Here is a 16349-nt window from a genome sequence, read left to right on the forward strand (position 1 = left end):
CTCCTAGCCATCTCCGACGGACCCTGAGCTGTGCCGCCACTCGGCTGCTGTGAGTGTCTCAGGACAGGAGGGAGGGATTGGGGTGGGGAATGATGGGACCCTGGCCCACTCTCGGACTAGTATTACTATTCTTAAGAACCATTCTAACCCAGCCGCCCCCTACTCCAAGACTCTAGGTTGTTCTCCTCCCTCTGCTTCAGGACAAAGACGGCCAGTTATAGGGTTCAGTGATCAGGGGTCGGGAAAGAGATAGAGAAATCCAGGGCGGGCCGAGACCGAAGAGCTGGAGCTGGGGTGGGCTCAGAAATCTAGCTTTGAGCTTCGGAGTTGGGCGAGCACAGATTTCTAGGCAGAACTAGGGGAAAAAAGTCAGGCCTCAAGTGTAGCGAAGGACTGGAAACACGTATATTGCAGGACATGGCCTTGCGGAGGCTCCGGGTGGTGACAGTGATTTTGGCTGTGACCGCGCTGCTGTTCCTGCCCCCGGATACCTGCTTCCCGTTGCCCCGTGCTTGGGAAGTGCCCAGACTGAGCCCAGACCATTTGGAGACTTGGAGACACCCTGCCGACTCCACCCCGGAGCAGTGGCGGTCGGAACGCGCCCTCTCAGGCTGGAAGCAGCGGGAGAGGACCCCCAACGCCCTGGATCTACCCTTCCACCTGCTGCGGGAGTTGCTGGATCGCGCCAGAGAGGAAAGGCTGCGAAGCCGTGCGCGGAACAACCAGCGCTTGCTGGGGAGAGTGGGCTAGTGAAGCCAACGCGGCCAAAGGGCTAAGGAGGGTGGGCACCTGCGGGTCGGGGGAGATGAGGGGAGTTGCAAGCAAGGAAGTCAAAGGGTGGAGGTCGGGGCGGCATGGCCGCCGGGGCTCTGAGAATTCCACGATCTCTTAAAACAGTGACGTTTAGAGCAAAGGTGAAGCCTCGGGTTTATTGAGGGGAACAATTCCGTCGGTGTCCGACTCGTGTTTGTGTCCGCGTCGCCCTATCTTCCCTACCCGAAGAACGTCTTTCTCAGTCTTAGAATCTCTCTGCTTCGGCAACAAACTCTTTCATTTCCCCCACAGCCCACCTCCTCCGGGAAATGGCGACTCTAACACTGGGATCCCCCAGTTGTTAAGGTTGGATTAGTATTTTGGGAGGGGTGGAATCGTCTAGTCGGAGGACGCATATGTCACTTAGTCTAACCTCCTGCTCTCTGACCTGAAAACCCTCAAGGGCAACTCTTCCCCTCAAATCCAACTTGCAAACAGCCACAGAAAGTTTGGGGCTCCAGACATTCAGGGAGAAACTTTTTCTGTAGCGTTCTGCAGAGGAGCCCGGAAGAAATGTGAGGAAAGCTCTAGTTCCCTCAGAATAGACGCAGTCCCAGGGTTGGGTTAGGGGAGGTAGTGACCTAGGGAAGTCCCGCCCTTCTGTCAGCATTGCGGTAACGAGGGGCTGGAGACTAAGGAGGAAACCGAGGCAAAACCCAGAGGCTCCCCCGCCTCCTGCTCCGCTCCCTCAGAGGCCATCACGTCCGAACTCTGCAAGTGAAGAAGAGAAGAGTCAGAGGAAAGATACAAGCATCCTCTTCCACCATTTACGCACATTGTCCTCCCGAGTACTCTCCCCCAACCTTTTTGCCCTAAGGCAGGGGGCAGGGTTCTCACTGAGATTCCCACAGGGAAGAGCTTTAAAGGAAATCCGTTCCCACTTTCACTAGCCTGACTGCACCCCGGTGTTCCTACCCCTTCTCGGTTGTCCAGGACGCTGACAGCCCCGCTGGTTCCTTCGCTCCCCGAGGTCTCAGTCTCGCACAGCCCGGAGTTAGGGGATTCGGTCCGGGGAGCTCGGGGAGGTGGTACCGGGATACAGCTTAGAGTTGGGTGACATCCGCTGTCTTGGCACTTCGTACTCAACGCTTCGCCAGCCTCAGGTTCCCTGACTGTCTCCTCTTGATCCTGGGAAGTAGATTTAAGTGACTTTTACTAGAGACTAAGATATCAGAGTCTCTGTGATCCTGTCCAAAGTCCAGAGCAATTCCATGCCTCCTCACACTCTACCTTTCCCTCCGTTCCCGGTTCCAATCCCTCCTCCTGGGCTGTCCCTGGGGCCTGCACTGCCCCGACTCCAGCTTCTTCAGAGGCTTCGGGGCCCGAGGTTAACGGCGCTGCCGCCTCCTCTTCCTGGTCCTCCCCTAGTAGAGGTTCCTCTGCCGGGGCAACATAGTCTCCTTCTTCCGAAGAGGCTGTCACTGCTGCCTCCAGTGGTTCCTCAACTAGAGATTTGTTAGTAAATGAAGACGAAACAATAAATATAGAATAGACCAGCCTCGAAGCCCTTGAGCTCTCTGCCAGGGCTGGAGATGCCCCAATCTCCTCCACTCCCCCCTCCCATCAGGCCCTGAATTTAGCCCTCAGATTGAGGTTCCTCTAACCTCCCAGCACAGCTGAAGATCCCTGGACTTTCTCCTCCCTCAGTTAAGACTGCAGTTTTCAAAACTCCTCCCACTCAGGGCTAAAACTGCCAGCGCTAAACCTCTTTCCCTATTTGGGACTCCCAGCCTCTAACAGCACCCCCCCCCCCCAAGGACAGGGGCTCTCTCAGAATGGTGGACAGAGACAGAGACAGGTAAAACAAAGTAAAGAAAAAAACTTTGCTAAGTTGAAGCTAGCATAAAAAGAACACACACACACATATCCTATACCAAATAATTAGGAAAACAAAGATGGTTAGGACTGGGTACAGATATGGTCCCAAAGCAATGGTTCTGAGATGGCTTCTACATGTTTCTCAGTTTCTTCAGTGGTTTCCTTTTGAACCCCACAGATTGGGTCACCCTCCTTCCCAGATGTCAAGATACAGCTCAGTCTCTTGCTCTCTCAGAACCCTCTCAGTTCCATATGGTCATGTTTCCTATTTCCCTTTCCATGGATTCCTTCCTTCTTGCCAAGTTCCCTGCCCAAATACAAATGGAGCTTTCTTTCATTTAGAGTCCTCTGTCAAATTCAGAATCTAGAGTCATCTCCTCTCCTAAGAATCTTTTAAACTCTAGAGAGGGAAAGGATCAGGATTTTTTTCCAGGAGGAGAGGGAGAGGAAGGGGAGGGAGGGAGAGAAGGGTATATATAAGGGAAGTGAGAGACATGACGAGAGGAAAAGAAGCAACTGAAGGACAGGGAAGAATAAGAGGGGAACAGGGTATACCTGGAGGTGGAAAAATGGGGGGACCCAGGAAGAATGCAAGACATACGGGACAGTGACAACAGTTCAAACAGTTCAAAGAGCAGAGGCTAGAGAAGACAGAAGGGAGACTGAGTACATGGGGACAGAGGAATGGAAATATGGAAAACTTCTGACAGTGACTAGGGAGGGAGAGAGGAGCCTTGGGAACAGGGTACAGGAGAGATACAGGTTTTTATAGGGGAACTGGAGGTGGCCCACTCTTGATGAAGTCCAACTGATATAGTGCCCGTTCCTCTTCGTTGAAGTCCACTGCATAATGTTCCATGTTGTCAAATCCGGGTTCCACGGTTTCCAGCTCTGGGCTGCCTACCGCCTCCGCAATCCTGGGAGAAAAGAGTCAGCCAGGACGTTTTAGCCACTGGTCCCAAATCTCTTTTGAGGGGAGTGGAAAGACTTAGAGGAAGAGGTGCTACTCACTTCTGAATGAGGACTTTGGCATTCTGGAGAAGATAGAAGAAGGAACTGAGGAATCCGGTCGGGTCCAGTCCCCAACCAACAAGAAAGGAGAGGAAATTTCCTGTATCCTGCACCCAACGCAGCCCCATTTGTTTGACTGAAAGAAGCTAAGGTAGTTCCCCAAGAGCATGAGCAGCCCACTTGGCCCAGACATTTCGCCCGTTGGCCCATCCACCTACCTACCAGTGTGACTCTCCCTCTTTTACCTACCTACCTGCAGAAAGAGAGGGACCTGGGGTTCCTCAGCAGCCTGCAAAGCCGTGCCCACCAGCTTGGAGGCAGCCTCCACTCGTGCCTCGTAGGCCTGGCTCAGGGCTCGAAGTTGTCGGGTCTTCTCCGCCTGCTCGTAGGACACACGTTGAAGCATAATCTCCTTCCGCTCCTCCAGTATGCCCGCCATGCGCTCAAACTTCTCGCACAGCGTCTGTTTCCGAGCCTTGCAGTTGTCCTGGAGGAATGCGGCTGTGAGACGGCGCTGGCCAGAGGATGCCCACGGCCAGGACTTTTGGCTCCAGAGAAGGCGCTGCCCTCCTTTCCGGGGACTGCCAACGCCTCTGGGACAACCGATTCCCTGGACTGAGCTTAATTAATCACAGTGCAGGTTCCAGGAGAATCGTAAAAAGTTAGGGAAGGGAAAACCTGCGAGATCAAAGTTCAACTCTAAGATCCATTTCTTTGGGAGTCGGGGTTTCCGAGATGCTTCTCCAAAAAGCGAACACCCAACCTAGATGTTACCGCCTTCATAAAGAGGGTGGCTTTCCTAGCTACGTCTCCCCGATGCCACTCAGCCCCCCAGTCCCCTGCCGGTAGCTTTCCCTTCCCAATGGGATAGTGCCTCCAAATATTCAGAGAAAATTTCTGCTGAATATAAAAGAGATACATCCTAACAATCAGAACTGCCCCAAAGTGGGAGGAGTTGCCTCGGGAGGCTGTGAGCTCCTCATTCAACTGAGGCTAGATGACCATTTAGAGATGCTCCAGAGGAAGGACTGAATGGATGGAGGCACTCCAGCTCTCCAGAGGTTTCCGATATTGCTAAAGTCATCAGGTCCTCTAGGGGGCAACCACAACCCTTAAGGCCTTCTCCGCACCTCCACATTCCGGCAAGTGTTCTGCAGCTCAGCTATTAGTGTCTGGATTCGCTCGTTGGAGGCCACCAGGGTCCGGATTCCGTCCGTCAGCTCCGACTGGGCGGGCCAGAGGAGCAGTAAGAGGGCGCTCAGCATGAGCTCTTTCCCATCTCCCCCGGACTCCCAGTTCCCTCTCCCGCCCCGGCCCGAGGTCCAGCGCACCTTATGCTGTTCGTACACGTCAGAGAGGGGGGCCACGCGGCAGGACTGGTGTTCCCCAAACACCTTGCACAGAGAACAGGTGGGGACCCGGCACGTGACGCAGTAGATGTTTATCTTTTCATCCTCGTGTTCCTCGCAGGTGGGACACTCGGGTTTCAGCAGCGGCTTGGGGCTGATGGTAGGGGAGGGACAGAGGAGTCAGGCTGGCTCGAGCCTCAGGAGAAGCCGAGACTGCAGCCCTCCCTGGGCTCCCAACTTGGGGTCCTAAGGCTGCACCTGGCCGACTCCTGCTTGTAGATGTCGATGATGTTTTCCACCAGCAGGTTCCGCTGGAGCCCGTACACCCCGTGCCTGTCGAGGACCACCTCGTGGCGGCAGGACGGACAGCGAAATCTTCCGCTGGAGCCCAGCGTGGTCCCTCGGGACTGAAAAGGAAATACACGTGGTACCTAAGCTGGGGATCTCTCCCTATTCAATACTGCTAGGTTCTTCCAGAGAGAGGCCTCTATGGGGGGTGGGGAGTGAGCAAGGAGGAGAAGAGAGGGAGCAGCTAGGTGGCTCAGTAGATTGAAAGCCAGGCCCGGAGACAGGAGGTCCTGGGTTCAAATTTGACCTTAGGCACGTCCTAGCTGTGTGACCCTGGGCAAATCACTTAACTAGGCAATGGCCTAGTCCATGCCACTCTTCTGCTTTGGAACCAATACACAGTATTGACTCCAAGATGGAAGGTAAGGGTTTTAAAATAAAAAGAAGAAAACAAGGTAACTGGTCTCCAGGGTCAACAGCACAGCATTTTTGACAGCCATTGACAGGATGGAGAGTGCCTAGAGTAGGATGACTAAGCCAATGAGAGGACCAAAGAATTCCAGCATCCTGGATCAGCTGGAGGAACTGAATATGTTTTCCCTGAAGAGAAGTGGGGGGAATGGAGGGATGCTTGACTGACATTTTTGGTGTTTTTCAAGTTTTTGGAGAATCACTGTGGAAGAGGATTCAGGCTTCTTTTGTCTGGCACCAGGGAGTGAGCTACATTGAGTAGAGGTGGCAGAAAGTCAGTTTTTGGGAAGTAGCTGGGTAGCTCAGTGGATTGAGAGGCAGGCCTAGAGATGGGAGGAGGTCCTAGGTTCAAATCTGACCTCAGACACTTCCCAGCTGTGTGACTCTGGGCAAGTCACTTAATCCCCATTGCCTAGCCCTTACCACTCTTCTGGCTTGGAATCAATACCCAGTATTGATTCTAAGATAGAAGGTAAGGGTTTAAAAAAAAAATCAGATTTTGCCTAGATGTAAGGAAAAGGCCCAGAAAGGTATTGAGTTACCAACCTTTTGCTGAGGGGGAGGGGGTCTTCAAACAGGGACCTGATGACCACTTAATAATAATAATAACTAGTATTTAAGACCTTTAAGTATTTCAAGTATAAGCTTTTCAAGTATTGTCTCATTTTATCCTCACAAGAACCCTGGAGAGCAGGTGCTCATTTTACTGCCCCCATTTTACATATGAGAAAACTGAGGCCCAGAGGGGTTAAGTGATTTGTGCAAGGGCACAAGAGCCAGTGAATGTCCACTTGGTTGCTTAAGTGGTACAATGGCTAGATTCTGCTTATTAGAAATTAGTAGGTGGGATTTTATTTGAATATAAGTTGAACAAGATTACCACTGAAGTTTCTCCCAGCTCTGAAATTCTGTGATTCTGGTCCTTACAGTCTTTCCAATCCAAGGATGACTTGGTTCAGGTCAGAGGCCCCCCATGTTCCAGGAGATATTCTTAGGATCAGCTAAGGAAAGGCTTTTATCTAGCAGGAACAACACATGACCACCAGATGGGGTGGTGTTTCTGCTTTTCTCCAGATGTTTTCCCAGCATCTCCCACTTCAATATCTCTGCTTGCAACAGATGTTTGTTTTTTAAAAACATTTACAGTTGTGTTTATTAAATAGTTTACAATTTCTTTAACTGAATACAATTTTCTATGACTCTGTTCTGAGACCCCCTTTTCTTCTTTCTCTTTATTCTACTTATTGATCGATTAGCTCTATGGTGTCACATCTTCTCTATTCAGATAACTAAGATTTACTTGTCCAGCTCTAACCTCTTTATAATCTCCAGTCTATCTCCAAAGGCCAATTAGACATCTCTTAGTAGATGTTCCATATCTTAAATTGAACATATGGCAGGGGCAGCTAAGTGGCTCAGACTGAGTGCTAAGATTAGAGGGTTTAGAGCCTTAGATTCAAATTTGACCTCAGATACTTCCTAGCTTTGTGACCCTGGGCAAGTACTTAATTAACCCCCATTGCCTAGCCCTCACTCATCTTCTGCCTTGGAACCAAAGCACAGTACTGATTCTCAGGTGGAAGGTAAGGAGTTTTAAAAAATTCAACATGTTCAAAACTGAAATCATTATCTTTCCTTCCAAATCTTCCCTTCTTCCTAAATTCCTTATTACTGTCAAAGGTTCCACCATCCTTCCAGGCTTCAATCTAGAGGTCATCATCAACTCTGCACTCTTTCTCACTCCCTATAGCTAAGCATTTGCTAAGATCTGTTCTTTCTACCTTAACCAATATCTCTTACATACTCCCACTTCTCTCCTCTGTCATTACCACCACCCTGGACCAGGTCTGCATTACCTCTAATCTGGACCATTGTAATAGTCTGTTGGGTTATTTCCCTACCTCAAATATTTCTGTATTCCAACCCTTTTTCAAAGTGATCTTTCTAAAGCTCAAATTGGACCAAGTTGCTTCAGTATTCAGTCAACTCTTTTGGCTCCTTCTTTCTTCTAGGATCAAATCTAAATCCCCTTTGATTTTTAAAGCCCTTCATAATTTGGCCTCTTTGTGCCTTTTCAGTCTTCTTATTTTTTATGTCCTTCCATGTACTCTGTAATCCAGTGACACTGGCCTCCTTGCTCTTCCTCAAACATGACACTCTATCTCTACGCTGAGCATTTTCGCTGGTTGTCCAGTCTCCATGCTTGGAATTCCCTACATCTCTACCTCCTAGATTCCAGAATTCCTCTTCAAAGCCCCACCTTTTGGAGGAAACTTTCCCCAGTCTTCCTTAGTCTTGGTAAATTGCCTCTGTTGATTATCTCCAATTTATACTGCATATAGCTCCTTTGTATAAAGTTGCATAGTTGTTTGCTTGTTGTCTCCCCTATTAGATAACAAACTCCTTGAGGGGAGGGACTGTCTTTATTACCTTTTTCTTTTTAGTTTTTTGAAGTATTTATCACAATGCCTATCACACAGCAGGCCCTTAGTAGGCTGGCCTGGGAATCAGGAAGACTGAATTTCATTCCTGGCTATATCACTTTACTACCTAAGTAGCCCTGCACAAATAACTTCAATTTTCTGGGCCTCAGTTTCTTTTTATGAAAAATGGAGATACAAATGTTTGTACTTCCAACCTCACAGAATAGTGAGAAAATCTTAAAATTGTATGTGTCAAATGGTATTTTGGTGATTCAATTTCTCTATAAAATGAAGGTAAGATACTTATATCGATATCGACTTTAAGATTCCTCTTGACTAAATCTCAATTAGGTAAGGAGAATTTTTCATTTTTCTCCTCACCCAAAGTCCCTATACTAATTCTGCTATCCTAATTTCTGTGGATCAGTGACCTTTGAAAGAGAAAAAAAGTTCCTCATTCTGCACTGTGTTTGAAGGAGAAGTTCCTGCTCCAGGAAGCAGGTGGGCAGGCAGTAAGAGGAACCAGCTTGGGGACAGAAAACTGAAACTCAAGAAGTGACAGAGTGGACACTGGTTGAGAAGGTGATGCTGATGGACCTAGAGAAGAATCTGAGACAGGCAGACACTGGGGACATGGGTATTTTTACCAGGAGGATTCCTGGTAAATATACAACTGTAGACACAGATATTTAATCTGGAGGGTAAGTGACAGATATTGCTTCTTGAGGGCATGCACAAGGCCTTGATCTATGCCCTTGTGGATAATTATGGCCCTATGACCCATGACTTGCAGTAAGTCCAGATGCCAAACGGCCAGGAGCCTCTCTTTTCATAGCCAGAGTTCTACTCTTGGAAAGGATCACTCAAAAACTAAATAACAAGTGACTTGCCAAATCTTTCTTAGGGTCATAGAATTTAGAGTTGAAAGAGTTCTAAGACATCAGCTAGTTCAACCTCCTCATTTTTTGTTTGGCAAATTTAGGTTTCCAGAGGTTAAAGATGACTTGCCTCAGATCACACAGCCCTGTCAGACAAGAACCAAAATTCAATCTCAAGTCCTGAGGCTCCAAATTCAGTGTTCCTTCCACTATAATGTGGTATTTGCTCTCAGGGTTATAATTACTAAGAGTCAAGATTCCCTCAAAACATCTGATAAAAAGTTCTTTCCTCCATTTCCATGCCTTCAGTAGTACCTGAGAACAAGTGTGTCCTGGGCAGGACACCTAATGGAAAAAATACTCAATACACACACGGGCACCCCCATAAACCTCAAAAGTAGCATGTAATCTGAGACCCTAATCACAAGACCATAGAAAGTGCCTACTATGTGCCAACACTGTGCTAAGTGCTTTGTGAATATCCCATTTGATCATTTGAGAAAGCCTGCTCAGTGAAGCAATTTTCCTCAGTCTTCCATTGGGCTGGTCACCTTCCTTGGGCAGTGCTTCTTGGTGCTTCAATGATCCTGGTCCCCCTGCAGTTCATATCACCCTTCTCCCTGTTTGCTCCTGATGTATCTGTCTCTCTCCTCCCAACACTGCTACCTGGGGGAAGGTGATCAGGGAGGTCATTTGAGAAGAAAGTGCCACCTAGGATTGGTGTGAACCTCTGTCTGTGCTCTCTATGCCTGGCCAGTTTAGGATCCCAGGGAGCAATGGGGGAGCAGGAAGGGGAGACGGGGAGGCAAGGATACAGAATCTGGAGCAGCCAGTGAGAGGGGGATCCTTTAGCCAATAGGACTGCAGCTCACCTGGAATATGTCATTGGCACACTTCCGACACAGGTTGTGCTGGCAGGGGAGAATGACCACAGGCTTAGAGAACATCTCCAGGCAGATGGGGCAGATGAGCTGCCTCTCCAGTGTGTCCATGGTGTGGCAGTCTCGGGGAAATGAGCTGTAATCCATTTTGAGAGACATCTTAAGGGTGAGAAAAAAAATGAAGCCACCAAGAAAAATCTCCTTCCTCACAGCCAACAGCAGCACTGAAGAACTGAGACTTGTCCGGTTTATCCCAGTTGTATGGCATAGGGGAACAGTGGCAAGGGTTGGAGGAAGGGAGGCAGACGGGTCATGGACAAGCCTGTCAGTTGTGCTAAATGCAGACCCATCAGCCTGAGTATCCATCCCTAGGGTAGGTGCTGCATAGGTTAGTTTGTTCAGAACATTATCAGGTTACAGAGAAGCCCTTTGGGCCATAGGGATCAGGCTGGCGGGCAGCCCCAACTAATTCCAAAGCCTAATCTACTGAGTATTTTTCATGCAGGTCAGGCCTCTGTTCAAACATTTAAGCAACTGTCTCAGGAAGAAGTTTCTATTTGGATTTCCTCCTGATCTCAACTCTTCTGAGTGCCTGGCTTCCCTCATCTGTATAATGGGCACATTGTTATTACAGCCAAGATGTATAAAGCTTGAAGCACTTAGGTTCAAAAATACAGGGATGGTTGGGAAGGAATCACAGAAAATTCTGTCTCTTAAATTGTCCAAATAAGATCTAAATTCACTGACCAAAGAATTGTATTATCAGATTTATGGTCCATTTCCTGCCTTTTATTTTATTTTTCTTTAAAATGAAAAGGCTTTCTTTTTTAAATTTTGTTTTTCTTCCTCCTGAGCTTAGAGATCTTGGGGTTACTGACATTGTAGTTACATATACATTAAGCCATTAAGAACCAGCTGAGCTGATACTAGACCTATGTTCTAAAGAGGAAAGTGACTTCTTACTGATTTTGCCCATAGCTGACTCATATCCACATGATCAATTCTACTTTTTAAAAATTCTACTTTTTCAATCAGCAAAAATCTGCCTTTTCTTTTATACTGTCTCCAACCCTTCCCAACTGAGAATGAAAAAGAAACTCCCTGCTACAAATATGTAGTCAAACAAAAAATTTCTGCATTGGTCATATCCCAAAATATGTCTCACTCTTTGCTCTGAATCTTTCTCCCTGGTATCAGAAGACAGCATGTTTCACTATTAGTGAAGATTCTCTAGAATCTCGGTTGAGCATTACATATTGATCAGAGTTCCTATTAGTTTCAAAGTTGTTGTCATTGAATAAATTATTCTCTTGGCTCTATTCGTTTTATTCTGTATCAGTGTTCATAAAAGTCTTTCTGGATTTCTCTTAAACCATTCCTTTCATCATTAAAAAAAAAATCTTTACCTTCTATCTTAGAATTGATACTAAGTACCACTACCAAGGCAGAAGAATCATAAGGATTAAGCAATTAGAGTTAAGTAACTTGCCCAGGGGTCACATAGCTAGAAAGTGTCTGAGGCCAAATTTGAACCCAAGGATTCCCATCTCTAGGCTTGGCTCTCTATCCACTGAGCCACCTAGTTGCCTCATCTTTTATAATTTCTTACAGCACAATTCCACCATATTTATATACTATAACTTGTTCAGGCACTCCCCAATTTGGAGGTACCTCCTCAGATCCCCATTTTTTGCCACCTCAAAAAACTATAAATATTTTTGCACATCCTTAGAGTTTATTCTGATTAGAACTAATGCCTATCTTAATTTACCTTCCCTCTAATTACCCCTGCTACCTTCTCTCCTGTCCCTCTCATTTTTCAGTTGAGTGTATATTTCTATAACCAAATATGTGTTCTGTGCTTTGATCAGAGAGTGAGGTTCAAGTCAATGTTCTCCCCAACTCCCTTCCTTCTCAGTTTTATAGATGTCTATTTGTACACCTTGATTATGAGAAATTTTTCCCTAGCCTTCCTTTTCTGCCACCTTCAAGAGTATTCCTTTTACCTTCTCCTTCCTCCAGGCTTTATTTCCATTCTTAGCTATCACAAAAAAAGTGCTGCTCTACATGGTTTTTTTGTTTGTTTTTAAGGGCTTTCTTCTTATCTGTGCCTTCCTTGGGGATATACACCCAGTAACAGAATCTCTGGTTTAAAGGGTTTGGACATTTTAGTCACCTTATTTGCATAATTCTAAGTTGTTTTCCAAAATAGTTGAACCATTTCACAGCTTCACCAACAATGTCTTAGTGTGCTTATCATTCCACAACCCTTCTAACACTACTGCCATTTTTTTTTTTTGCCAATTCACAGTGTGAGGGAAACCCTAGGATTATCTTGATTTACATTTATCTTATTAGAAATTTGGAGCATTCCTCCACACAGTTGTGAATACTCTGCAATTCTTTTGAGAATTATTTGTTCATAACCTTTGACTTTTAGCCACACACATCTATGTGTGCACACACACCTCACTCCTTTAATGTGAAGGCCACCTATACATTTAGGATGTACCATGGGAAATGAATGGTGTAAGGTACAGGCCAAACCCTAATTCCTCTCAAAATGCCTTCAGTTTTCATCAAATAAGGAATTTTCCCCCTTGGGTAATTTATTTTCCACTTTGTCAAACACTGGGTTTTTGAGCTCTTATTTCTGATTATTCCTTATCTAGTATATTCCTTTGATCTCTCTATTTTAATAAACAATAGAATCAATACTGTGCATTGGTTCTAAGACAGAAGAGCAATAGGAATAAAGGTCAAGTACTAGCTCAGGGTCACACAGCAGGAAGTGCCTGAGGATATACCCCTTATCTCTAGGCCTGGCCACCTAGCTGCCTCCCTTCCCACCCAATATGATTTTAATGACTGCTGCTTTGATAAGTTAGAGGACTGGCAGTGCTATTTTCCCTTTGTCCCTACTTTTAATTATTTTCCCTGATATTCTTGATTGGCATAGCATTGAAAGTGCAAATTGATTTTGGTAGTATTGCCATCTTTGTTATATTGCCATGGCATAGCCTTGAGCACTGAATTTTCCTCCAGCTACTTAAGCTGTTATTTAACATTTTGTAATCAAATTTATACAAATCTTCTGAGTGCTTTGGTAGATTAATCTATACATCGTGTTTTCTGTTGTTGATATATGGTTTCCCTTTTAATTACTGCTTCTTGGATTTTGTTATGATATAGAAATACAATTAATTTTAGAGGGTTCATTTTGTAAACTACAACTTTGCTTAAGTCACTGTCTTGTTTTTGTTTTGTGGATTCCCTGTTTATTTCCAAGTGTAGGAGGGCAAAGCCTGAGACTCCATTAAGGACAACCCTGAGCCAGGAAGCAGATCTCAACCTTTCGACCTGAGGCCTGTAGCCACAAACTTCCCCCTCCGCATCCTGTAAAATCATTGGTGTATATATTTCCTTGGGAATCTAAGCTAGGTTATTACATGCTGATTTATGATCTATAGAAATCACTGTGTAGACTTAATGAGGTAAACTAGATTACACTGTACCACTTTGCATTGTGTAGGTGAAAACTTGTGCAAAGACCCTAGCCTGTTCTGCTCTCTCTATAAAATGTTAGCTCTTCCCAATAAACCTTTGCCTTGAAAGTCATCAGCTTTCTTGGTCCTCCTGACCCCCAATTGTGCCTGTCATTTTCCTTACAGCCTTTAGGGACCCTGTTTCTGTTGGGCTGAACTCATCAGTTGGCAAGGGATTCTCAGAGGTGCAGAGAGGCACAGGTAAGGGCCCCCCCTACCCCCCGCAGGGTAGAGCAGGAAGGGAATATAGTTGGCAGTAAAATACAGGGGACAAGCCAGTTCTTAAATCTAAAGCTAAGTCTGTTCTTCTTTCAGAGGCATCTAGTTTAAAAGGACAAAACTCTTTCCTTACCCCACCCCCCCCAGCAGCTATTCAACATTCTTTTGCTCATCCAGAAAAACTGGTTCAACAAGCTTTAAATCAAGCTCTTTCTGAAGCTCAGGTACATAGGATAGACATTTCTCCCCCCCCAATGCCCTTTTGATTTTACCAATAGTATATACTCCCATGGCAGGCATTTATCAAACAATTTCTCCAGCATGCATGGGAATTATTGAGGTAGGTATTAGAGCCACTTCGTAGTAAAAATCAGGAAACCGAATTCTCTTTAGACAACTCTCCATGAATTTATTGTTCTTTTCTTCCTCCTCTTCCCCTTTCTGCTGCTGCTGTCTCAAAAACCTCAGTTTCTCAGAAGAAAGTGTGTATATTTTAGGAAGTAAACTTAGAAAGTCAGTTTTGCAGGTGTCAGTGATCATTAAAGTGTGAAAAGAACCAATTTAGAACTGAGATTTATTAAAGTCACTCTTAATTCCTTGCAAAGTTAACCCTTTTCCTGCTTAACTTAGCTCCTTCAATGTAAAAAGCTTATTCTATGCCCAAAAAGGGTTTTAAAAGACTGCCTGCCCTTTGATCCAAGCCATACCACTGCTGGGTTTGTACCCCAAAGAGATCATAGGGAAAAAGACATGTACAAAAATATTCATAGCTGCTCTTTTTGGTGGCCAAAAAATGGAAAACGAGGGGATGCCCTTCGATTGGGGAATGGCTGAACAAATTGTGGCATATGTTGGTGATGGAATACTATTGTGCTAAAAGGAATAATAAAGTGGAGGAATTCCATGGGGACTGGAATACACCTCCAGGAATTGGTGGAGTGAAATGAGAAGAACCAGGAAAACATTGTACAACAGAGACTGTTACACTATGGCACAATCAAATGTAATGGACTTCTCTACTACAGCAATGCAATGATCCAGGACAATTCTGAGGAACTTATGAGAAAGAATGCTATCCACATGCAGAGAAAAAACTGTTGGATTAGAAACACAGAAGAAAAACAACTGCTTGATCACATGGTTTGATTAGGGACACAGACTAAGAGATCACCCTAGTGCATAATCAACAATATGAAAATAGGTCTTGATCAATGACACTTGTAAAACCCAGAGAAACTGCTCATTGGCTATGGGAGGGGGGTGGTAGGAGGGGAACATGAATCATGGAACCATAGAAAAATATCCTAAATTAATTAAACTTTTTTTAAAAAGCCTGATTTTTTTAAAGTCAACCTAAGAAGCAGAAGAAAAGAATTCTAAGTGAAAGTTATGCAGAATATAACTCACAAGTAGAGAAATAGTGAAAACAGAGGTGTTAGGTACAAAAACAAGAGAATTTTAGTAATTATTTGTAACACCAGGGGGCTGTTTAAGGAATGAAATGACCCTCTTCTTAGTGGAGAAAAGTGTTAATCTATGTTCTATGTTGTCAGAGAGTATAAGAAATACCTGGTAAGATATGATTGTGTTGTCTATGTTTGTTGTCTGTGTTTCTTGGAAGGTTTTAATTTTTGGGAAAACAAGCCTCAGATAGAAGGGGTAACCTCTTCCCTCTCTCTTCTTCAATTGTTCCAGAAAAATGAAGAAGGCAAACAGAGAATGGGAAATAAAAAAAAACACCAAAATTTTTTTTGTGTGGATTTTGGGGGAATTTTTTAGTTTCCTAAACTTTGAGATAATTTAATAGATTACATATAAAGGACAAATATGCAAAATTGTCAAAAATTGTTTCCTTCTGTTCTTTGTTGGACATGAGGAAAGAAACAAAGAAATGATAAAGATGAGAAAAGGGATAATTTGATCCCACAATTGGACAAGATTAAAAGGTTACAGTTGAGGTATATGGTTTTGGAAGTCACAAAATGGTTTTGGAATGTAATTATGGAACTAAGTTAAAGAAGCTAAAAAGTGAGAGTTTTTAAGGTTTAAAGTGAAAAAGAGGTTTATTCTCCCTGAGATTTGAAATGAATGAGGTTAGAGATTTAAATGTTTAAACATATCTAAAATGTCTGTCATTTGAGTAAGCTGACTTTGAGAACTGACTGAATGTATCTAATAACCAGCCTGATGCAAACAGGATTTTTTGTCTTAAAGAAGCAGACGAGCAGCAAACTCCTGATAAATGCTATGTGGGCAGCTTAATAAACATTAGGCTTTCAAAAACTGAGTATAAAGTGTATAAGAACTTAATACCAACTTATTAGAAGATGTGAGGTAGTGTGTAGAATATTCTGCATGATCTAAATTTAGGATAGACATCTGAAAATGTAAAACTTACTTTAATATATTCATTATTAAATTAAGCAACAAGTAAAAATATAATAAACATTAGAGTAGGAGAAATTGAAAATCTGAAATGAAAAATGTATTAAGAATTTGGAATATTACAAAAATGGAATTTTAAGCAGCATTGTACTTGACTGGGATACTAAAACTGCTTTCAAAGTATGTGCAGTGTATAAGAAGAAATTCAAAGTCTAAGTATTAACATGCATTTAAATACAATTTGTTAGAATGTAATTATTAGGAAAAA

At 44.5% G+C, this 16349-nt stretch overlaps 1 protein-coding gene across 2 annotated transcripts; it reads right to left on the reverse strand.

Annotated features, from left to right (window-relative positions):
• Positions 1-902: 902 nt before the first annotated feature.
• Positions 903-16349, reverse strand: LOC100024449 (tripartite motif-containing protein 54-like). 2 transcript variants are annotated; one of them, XM_007475506.3, is made up of 10 exons: positions 9924-16349; positions 5250-5398; positions 4974-5145; positions 4773-4868; positions 3896-4129; positions 3643-3665; positions 3424-3548; positions 2044-2258; positions 1729-1941; positions 903-1524 (listed from the first exon to the last, which is right to left on the reverse strand). In XM_007475506.3, the coding sequence occupies exons 1-10, from the start codon at positions 10296-10298 to the stop codon at positions 1417-1419; spliced, it is 1710 nt and encodes a 569-aa protein (XP_007475568.2). In that variant the 5' UTR covers positions 10299-16349; the 3' UTR covers positions 903-1416. The 2 variants fall into 2 exon arrangements, with proteins under 2 accessions (XP_007475568.2, XP_007475567.2); XM_007475505.3 differs by having other exon boundaries at positions 4773-5145.

The sequence above is a fragment of the Monodelphis domestica genome, chromosome 1 (assembly GCF_027887165.1).
Source record: "Monodelphis domestica isolate mMonDom1 chromosome 1, mMonDom1.pri, whole genome shotgun sequence".
Lineage (NCBI taxonomy): Eukaryota > Metazoa > Chordata > Mammalia > Didelphimorphia > Didelphidae > Monodelphis > Monodelphis domestica.

Bases quoted from the DNA above. Each gene is read 5' to 3' on its own strand.
- LOC100024449 (XM_007475505.3), bottom strand. From the start codon at position 10,298: ATGGATACTCAGGCTGATGGGTCTGCATTTAGCACAACTGACAGGCTT. The intron at 5,399-9,923 runs GTGAGCTGCAGT...TTTCCTTTTCAG, and splicing joins GTGCCAATGACATATTCCAG to TCCCGAGGGACCACGCTGGG. The intron at 3,549-3,642 runs GTGAGTAGCACC...CTTTTCTCCCAG, and splicing joins GCCAAAGTCCTCATTCAGAA to GATTGCGGAGGCGGTAGGCA.